The sequence below is a fragment of the Glycine soja genome, chromosome 3 (assembly GCF_004193775.1).
Source record: "Glycine soja cultivar W05 chromosome 3, ASM419377v2, whole genome shotgun sequence".
Classification (NCBI taxonomy): domain Eukaryota; kingdom Viridiplantae; phylum Streptophyta; class Magnoliopsida; order Fabales; family Fabaceae; genus Glycine; species Glycine soja.
In genome coordinates this window covers 9,100,210-9,109,559 of record NC_041004.1, presented here as the reverse complement: position 1 = coordinate 9,109,559, position 9,350 = coordinate 9,100,210, and the positions used below count along the sequence as shown (strand labels likewise).

Genomic DNA, 9,350 nt, shown 5'->3' with positions numbered 1-9,350 from the left:
TCACAAAAAGGTAGCTAATAGCTACTTTTGATCGACCATCAGAAAAAGCTGGAATGAATATTTGGCAGATAGATGACTACTTAACAGAAAACATCAAAGTCTAAATACAATACTGTTTGTCCAAATAGAAAAAAGAATAATAAACAGCTAGCTATATCTTCTAAGATCCAACAATTATATGATAAAATGTTCGAGAAAAATATAGAAAGAAAAAAAAATCATCCACAATTGTTCAAGAAAGGCTTGGGGAGTATTCTGGTCCTATCGATAGATAGGAAGGTCATTCCGGGGCTGTTGATATTGACTTGTACTACTGACTTGTGCAGGAACAAGGCTACTCGAAGAGGCCTCTTCTCTAATTTCATTTGACATTTTTACGAAATAACTATGCCTGAAAAATTAAATGAATATAAGTTTATAACTCGATATCATATAAAACTGTAAAATTCAAAGGCCAAAAACAACTTATATCTACCATCGAGTATCGGCTGTCAATTCAGGATGGAAAGCAGTGGCTAATATGTTCCCTTGTCTCACAGCAACTATAACTTTACTTTCTTTCTCAGCATTCTCCTGTCATATCCAAAACTAACATGAAATCTGCTTGATAAGAAGTGAAATACTAGAAATACACTTTCTCACACACTCTTTTCAACACACTTTTATTAGTTGAAATTTATTGAAAATGACAATTTGTTGGTCTCAAATCATATTTAATGATTTGTTCTCCTGTAGTTTTCAATAAATTTTAACCAATTAGATAAAGTGTATATGAAGGAGAATGTTCTTAGCACTCCTTGGAAAGACAAAGTTAGAGCTGTTGGGTTATAGCAGGAAACATTATTTGTTAAGTAATAAGAAGTGTCAATCTTGTCAAGCTAACTAGTAGACCATTACATTAGACCATTTGTTTAAATGTCCAATTAAATCATATTCAGACCATTTGTTTATCAAATGCTGAATGGTTTTGAAATCATTACATTACAAGATTGCTTCCTAAATCACCTGCAACAAACATAAAGGCCTCTTAAGCAAATAAGTTAAACGGAAGTATGGTAACCATCAAGTAATTGTGTATGGTCTAACTAAAATAGCATAAACAGTGAGATTAAGGAGCATCTCTAAATCCACTGCCGTAAGATTAAGAAATAAAACTACCATACATATAACACATAGGGAAATACAGAGTATGCTAATTCTTCATTGAGGGAACTAATCATCCGAGGAACATTTCCTAGAAAGCAACATAACCAGAGCAAATACTTCCAGCAGCATGCTATATATACAACACCATATGGCCAAGACAGTTTTCTTTTCTATATATAGCCACCTTGTGCTGCTAGTATGAGCATGTGACTCAGCTACCATTTAATGATGGCATTATTTTTTTTAATAGTGCAAATATGGATTAGCCTTAACATACAATGCTAAAAGGCTATGGCCGATCGGCAATCAATGTTAATATACAGCACTAAACCTATTAATACGGTATATCAGTAATTCATTGGGTATATGAAGATGAAGCAACATATTGGATTGGAAACTAAATATCCTATAAGGTAATATTATTATGTACAGTTTTCACAAAAGTAGGAAACTTTTCCAAAGAGGATAAGCATATAAACAAGGAAATTTCCAAAGAGTGGAGGATCATTGAATAACAATGTCCCTAACTAATAAGAGTTGAATATTAATATACTTAATGTTGTCCATTCTTGCATGTTTTCATTACTCATTCATCATACATGAATCTTTTAGATTCTAATGGCTCTGGAATAAATAACCACTAGCAACCTAAAACTAGAATTGACAAATGATCACACTCTAAAATTTGAGTCAGTCACGTATTTCCAATTTAGTCAAAAGTTAGAAACTCACAAACATAGCACTTTTATTTTTTTTTATCTTATATTCATAACAAGGAAAGCTGAAAGCTTCCTAAAGACAGATATGTTATTAACTAACCGTTTGGTCTTCAATAGAGGAATCAGAACTCAACAATCTGCTAGAAGGTACAGGATAATCAGCCAGCACTTGAACTTCTGGCCCTGCTTCAAGAATTGCAGGGGCACGAATAAAAATTCCACAAAATGTTTCAGGACCTCCTTCCTTGGAGACAAGCTCCGGCACTGAAAGCTCTGCCTCAAAGCTTTGAATCTAAATAAGTATGTATTTTAGTTAAATGTTATCCAAATTATCAAAGTGCACAAAATAATTTGTTCCTCAAACCAAGCATATTATTCTCTTGTAGTTTTGTGCATCACATACTATATTTACATTCATAGAAATCCATGAATCTTATTAATTATAATGACACAAATGGTAAATGTTTTAAAGCAAGAGAAATTTGTTTTGGCAAAATAAACTTGTAATAAATGTTATCAATGGCGGATGGCGGAAGGCCAAAATTCCGCCATATAAACACACCATTCCACCTTATGGCACCTCCATGACGGGCCTCCCTTCACAAATTGCCTATGGAGGTTGGGTTGTTGTGGTTGTCAACAGTTTGTTACTATAGCTTAAAATGCATAGCACATGCATTTACCTGGCTGCCAAAGAAATTTCTATGCACTGTACAATCAAGTCCACCAACCAAATATTGACCACCAGTCTTCTGTCCTGAAATGATATTAGTCATTTTAATTTTTTAAACTATTATCTATTTAAGTGAGAAAAAAAATTAAGAATAAGATACCTGATGTTGTCTAAAATTCAACACAAGGTCAGAAAGGAGAAGACAGAAATAACCCACCTATAGCTTTATTTGCCAAGAATATAAGCCCTGCACAGGTTCCCCAAACAGGCTTTCCCATTTGTACAAACTCTCGCAAAGCAGGAAACTGAAAAATCATAACATCCAACATAAATCACCAACACCAAAATCATCACTTGGTTCCATGAGCATAAAGTTATAACGTTAAGAGTGTGTAAAGTTCAAAGCATTACTCAAAATTCACTCGCTCAAAGCCACAACCAAACACGAAAAATCAGTTCCCTTTCCATCATTCTCCTCTCTCTCTCACCTTTACTCATGCCATAGTTACAAAATTCTCTCAATAACCCTATGTACTATGCTGAATGCACCATACCACATATAAGATACTAGATTCTCTTTAAAGTAAGTCTTATAATAATAATGTAAAAAGTCATGAACCAAATACCTACACAAACCGCGTACACATACCCATACACCTGGTAACTATGACACATACCAACTATAGAAAACAAAATTTTAATAAAAAAAAAAATGCCAAAACAACACACCATGAGGAATCCTAAAGCCAGAGAGACTCAAGAGACCTCAGCAAGCTCTAATAATATGCGTGACCTAGGCATAACAGAGGAGGTACGAATCACAACTATTTATGTTATGTGTCCTCTAACGGCTCTCATAACCGTTTCCTGCCATATATCAAGGGTGTACATATCATGCTGCTTCCACGTGCATACGTAGAGTGGTGCATATTACGCCCTACTCAAGTCATAGAAGGCTCTAGAACCCTAGTATTGGGACCAAGTCCTTCAAAATTTTCAGCTTTGTCACCCCACTTAAATGGTCCATGGCATAAAGTTTTTTACCATCTTGTCCAACCTTAGGAACTCAACTTTTACTTCGGTCAGCCTAATCTGGCTGTACAGTCCACATCCCCTCAAGTGCTAAGTCTAAAAGACATGAGTGCTTGTTATGGCCAAATAGTCAAATTTCTATCTTATTCTTCTTACTTAAAAACACAACCAAACCAACTCTAATCCACACACTCAAACCAAAATAAACCCTTTAAATATTCCTTTCCGATAAAAGGCAAATATTTTTCAGTCTACGCAAATATGAATAGATATAAAAATAAAAACAAAAGAGGTAAAGAAAGCGACCAGGTTGTGATACTCGGCGAGCTTAGCCATGGTGGTGCTTTCTCCACCAGGGATAATGAGGGAACTAATTGTGTTAAGCTGCTCTGGCTTTCGAATCTCCACGCCTTGCACCCCTAACCTTCTAAGAGCTGCCATAAAAAACAAAAGGGTTGTTGAAAAGGTGAATGAGGAGTGAGACCGAAAAATTTAAATGAAAAAAACATAAGAGAAAGAAGGGAAAGATGAACGTGCCAGCTATGTGTTCGTTGAAAGATCCTTGCAGCGCGAGGACGCCAACGACGGCCATGTTGGGGAGAGTGGAGAAAGAGATAGCAGCGTTTTGAGGTGGTTGAAAAAGGTTTTGAACTTTGATGTTTTGTTTTAATGAGGTTTGGATGTTTTTATCTGTGTGCAACGGAATGTCTTTGGTTTTGGTCCTCTCGTTTGGGGTGTCGCGGGTTAGTGTTCTGTGTTTAGTTCCTCGCAACTCCACTGGTTCAACTTGGGTTGGCCCAAACTTACGTCTAGCTCAGGACCGCGAAATTAAGCATGGTTGGTGCCTATTTATGCCGAGTGTGTACGTGTTCACCCTATATGCTCCTTAGGAGTAGGCTCCTCTAACAAATAGATTATCTTTAATTGAACTAATATTTAAATATATTTTAATATCTGATCAGACGCATTATTTATAAGGTATAATTATCTTTATCTTTAATTCAAATGTTTATCTTTAAAATTATCTTTAAGCGCTCAACTATTATCTATAAGTCAGAGATTATTTACGAGACTAACAATAGTTCCTACAAACATTCATATACTACTTTTCTTTCTCTTTCGTTTATATGAACTATTTATAATTTGTTTTATTTTCCTTACACACATCCTTATTTGAGCTCGTAGTTCTTTATTATTTTACAGGTTCGCTCCTCTCAAAGACACCCTTCACGTGTGAAGTTTGAGATCCCACTCAATCACATCAATCCTGACATGTCAAGATTCCGAATTTTGGTAAAACAGTATGGAATTTTTAAAATTTTGAATTGATAATAAGACAGAAGAAAAGAAAATTATGAATTTTAGATTGGTTTTTTTTATTTATTTTTTGTATAAATATAGTGAATTTTGTTTCTTAAAAATAATTGTTAATTTTTCTTCTTATTAAATTTAAGATTCTTGAAAATAATTCTTATTATTATTTAGGAATTACATAATATGTATCAAGATATGTCATGGATTTTAAAACGATTTCGAATGGTTGTTATGTCATAGTAATATGTGATTTTAAAATGGCTTTATTATAACTTATTGAAATATATATATTTTATGGCTCGTGGGAACAGAAGAACCATTGGTGATAAAAAAAAATTAAAAAATGACAAGGAGTAAAATAAAAAATATAAAATGGCAGATAATATTAGATAAAAAAATATTTTTTTATTGATAAGAGACTTTTTATTTTCTTAATAAATTTTTATTACAAGTTTATAATTTAATTAAAAAATCATGTGAAAATAAAGAGTGTAAGAGAAAATTAGTATATTCTTTAATGATAGTGAATGAAAGTCACACTTAAATGAAATAATAGAGTCCGATAATATAAATAGTGAATTAATAGAGATGGTGGGAAAAAAATCTCATTCTCTAAATTGTATATTCTAATTTACAGAGATGACTGATATGTGAACAAAGTTTTTCTTTTAACTTTGATTGTATTTATATTTTTCAGTTTAAGGAAAAGTTAGAAAATACTAAAAATATTAAATTTATAAATAAATATCAATAATTAATTTTAAAAAAGTAGTTCATATTTAAAATGAAAATTTTAAATTTAAAAAATAATGTTAATTTAAATTTTAAATATAAAAATAAGCATTCAATAATGATTAAATTACTTATTGTAGGATAAATAAAAGATATAACAAAACATATTTTTATATTAAATACTTATACAAACGTACTATTTAATGCGCAATGATTCGTTATAAAAAAAGTTACGTGTGAAGAATTAATAATTTACATATAATTATTTAAATATACGAATGTACGATGATAAAATATGATTTTTTTTAATAATAGTATCATATATATATATATATATATATATATATATTTCAAACTTTATATTACAATTTATTGAAATATATATATTTTATGGCTCGTGGGAAGAGAAGATTCGTTGGTTCTGTGTACTCCACACCCGCCAAATCACCTGGGCTATTGGTGACACCCAATCACCTACCATTTTTCTTTCGTGCGAAAATCATTTGTAAATTAAAAAATGAATGAGAAAAATAGTGGGACCATACTTGTTATGTGCCTATTAAGCAATTTGATTAGTTTATCTATTTTGTTAGATGATTTTAGATTTAAATGTATTTTTTGTTTTTATAAGTTTATATTTTTTTAATTTTGATTCTTGTAAAAAAATTATTTATTTTTAGTTTATGTAAGTTTGTATTTTTGAATTTTGTTTTCTGTAATATATTTTACTCATTTTTGTCTTTGACGTTTTTCTAATTTTGATCCTTATAAATATGAATTTATGAAAACTATGAATGAAAAAATTGAAATCTTATTAAAGGGACTAAAATTGAAGAAAAAAATAACTTACAAGGACTAAAAATAAACACAAAAACTTACAAAAACCAAAATTGAAAAAGATCAACTTACAAGAATTAAAATTAAAAAAAAATAAACTTACAGAAACCAAAAATAAAAAAGTACAAATTACATAAATTAAAAACATGTATAACTGATGTTTTTATTACTAGTGAATATCTTCTTTGTTATTGGATCATCAAACTGACCTTGAGGTCGACAAAGTAATATCAATCCTACTGCAAAACACTTAAGAAGTTGTGCCTATTTGTCTCAATTGCAAAAACACTATTTGACCCTATACAACAAACATGTCCGTTACTTGTAGACAAGAGGAAATTGTCTCCCTCATGACAAAATGACCAAGAACCTAATTTTCCAACCAACAACCCACACCCAAGAGTTCCTAGCTAGGGTAGGAAGATATCTTGATGACAACGATCAAATCAACATTGCGTTATTAGTTTACATGGTCACTAAAACCATTAGGAAGTGGCGACATGTCAAGCGACACCACAATATCTCTTGGCATGTTAGAGTGGTGTAACGATGTCTTCGTATGCCTTTGTACCAATAATGAAGTGACAAATGACTATTTGTGTCGCAGGATACTTCATATAAATAAAGGTGTCATGCATAATTCACCTCAGGTTCATGATTGGATAGAGCTGGGGGAGGGTTCATGAGGAGTCTTTAAGCTTTTGGGTGCTTCATTCTCGATGTCCTCCAACTTGAACAATATATACATTTTTAAATAAGGTTAATGATACCACAATTGCTTTGATTCCAAAGGTTGATCATCCACAAGCAGGGACGGATGGGGGTTGAGCATTGTGGGGGCAATTGCCCCACTAATTTTTCAGTTTTTATTTATGTAATAGGTATGTATAATTATTATTTATTATAATTTAAAATATAATAAAATAAGTCTATTCATAATACAAATATTATCCCCCACAAATTTATTTTTAGTTTCAATCTTTTTATTCTTTCGATTAAACATTTATAATATTATTCATTTTCCTTTTTTTATGAAAAATTTCTCTCATTTATTAATAAAAAATTTCTCTCATTTATTAATAAAAAATTTCTCTCATTCATTTTAAATTATCTTTCTTTCATCTTTACACATATATAATAGTTGAGTTTTTTTAACTGTCTATCATTTAAAATCTACCTTTTTTATCTCCATCTTTCAATAAAATTTCAATAATTTTTTTTCAAAATAAATTATCAATAGTTAAAAATAATCTTAAATCATAATTATTTTTTCATTGTAAATTCAAAATATAAATTATATATTTATTATATTTTTATTATGAACTTTGATTATAACATCATTTATATGTTAAAAATTGTTATTTATTATTTAAATTTTAGTTATCTAAATTAAACATTTTTGAAAAAAAAATAAACATTTATTTATGATTCATAAACTAAAATATTGATTGTGTATATAAATATTGCCCCTACAATTAAATTTTTTTTGGATCCGTTACTATCCACCAGGTATGAAAGATTATAGACCTATCTCCTTATGTAATGTGACCTACAAAATTTTGTCTAAGGTGTAGGCTAATAAACTAAAGGTGGTCCCAAAAAATTATGTATTTGAAGAACAATTTGTTTTTGTTCCTACTATATCTATTATTAATAATGCTTTGGTTGCTTATGAAAATTTGCATTTTATGGAGTGCAAAAGAAGGGGAAAGAAAGGAGATGTAGCATTAAAAATTGACATTAGCAAAACACATGATACAATTGACCGGGGATATTTGCAAGAGATGCTCACTAAACATGGCTTTCATACAAACTTTGTTAAATGGACAATTCTTAGTGTTTCTGGAGTGAATTTCTATGTTAATGTAAATGATGAAATAAATGATTGGGCCTATTAGGGGTGCATCAAGAGGATCCTCTATCCTCCTACCTTTTTTATATTGTGTGCTAATAAAAGATGAAGAAAAGAAGGGTGATGTGCGTGTGCTTAAAATTTGTATGAATGCTTCTGTTGTTTTTCACTTATTGTTTGCAGATGATAGCTTTCTCTTTTCTAAAGCTAATGAGAGAGAAGTTGTGGTGGTTAGAAATTTTTACGATGACTATGCAAAGGCATTTGGGCAATATATCAATCTATAGAAATCTAAAGTCACTTTTAGTAGGAATGTGGATCAAAGTTTAAAGAATGATGTGATATCAGTTTTGGAGATGACTAAAGGAAATGATGGAGGGAAATATCTGGGTTTCCCTTTTTTTGTGGGAAGGATCAAGAAGGCTATTTTTAACTTCATCAAGGATAAGGTGAGGAAAAAAATAAATTCTTGGAGTGGGAGGACCCTATCAATGGCAGAAAGAGAGGTAATGGTGAAATTTTCTCTTCAAGCTATTCCTAATTATTGCATGAACATTTTCCTTGTACCTACAACTCTTGGTGATGAGATCCAAAGGATGATGAACTCATATTGGTGGGGTCGAGTAGTAAGGAATCAAGAAAATGAATTGGCTAGCTTGGGGAAAATTATGTGTCTCAAAGGAGCTTGGGGGCTTAGGCTTTCCAAATATCTATGCTTTCAACTTGGCCATGTTAGAAAAACAAGGGTGGAGATTTAGATCAAAGCCCAATGCTTTGTCAACTAGAGTATTCAAAGCCAAATACTTCCCTATAGGGGATTTTATGGGTGCTGACATAGGTAATAACCCATCATATTCTTGACAAAACATGTTGTTTTCCAAAACGGTGTTGAAGGAATGTGTGAGGTGAAAGCTAGAAAATGGGGAGAAGGTTAATGTTTAGGGAGAATCGTGGTTAAGGCACAAAGGTCATGCAGTGATTCGAACATCACTTATAAATGGCTCGGAGGATTTGAAAGTGAGCATTTTGATGAATAAAGAGGCTT

The 9,350-nt window shown here is 31.4% G+C and overlaps 1 protein-coding gene across 1 annotated transcript; it reads right to left on the bottom strand.

The window, feature by feature from the left end:
* On the bottom strand, positions 1 to 4,398 carry LOC114406144 (probable pyridoxal 5'-phosphate synthase subunit PDX2). The gene is made up of 7 exons (XM_028368738.1): positions 4,108 to 4,398; positions 3,877 to 4,004; positions 2,756 to 2,843; positions 2,549 to 2,622; positions 1,966 to 2,157; positions 476 to 573; positions 1 to 391 (listed from the first exon to the last, which is right to left on the bottom strand). Exons 1-7 carry the CDS (start codon positions 4,160 to 4,162, stop codon positions 262 to 264), a joined length of 765 nt encoding a protein of 254 aa, XP_028224539.1. The 5' UTR covers positions 4,163 to 4,398; the 3' UTR covers positions 1 to 261.
* Between the last annotated feature and the right edge of the window lie 4,952 nt (positions 4,399 to 9,350).

Excerpts from the sequence above, each read along its gene's own strand:
- LOC114406144 (XM_028368738.1), bottom strand. The coding sequence starts at position 4,162 with ATGGCCGTCGTTGGCGTCCTCGCGCTGCAAGGATCTTTCAACGAACAC. Across the intron at positions 2,844-3,876 it reads TCGCCGAGTATCACAACCTG|TTTCCTGCTTTGCGAGAGTT; the intron begins GTCGCTTTCTTT and ends ATGATTTTTCAG. Across the intron at positions 392-475 it reads TTGACAGCCGATACTCGATG|GCATAGTTATTTCGTAAAAA; the intron begins GTAGATATAAGT and ends TTAATTTTTCAG.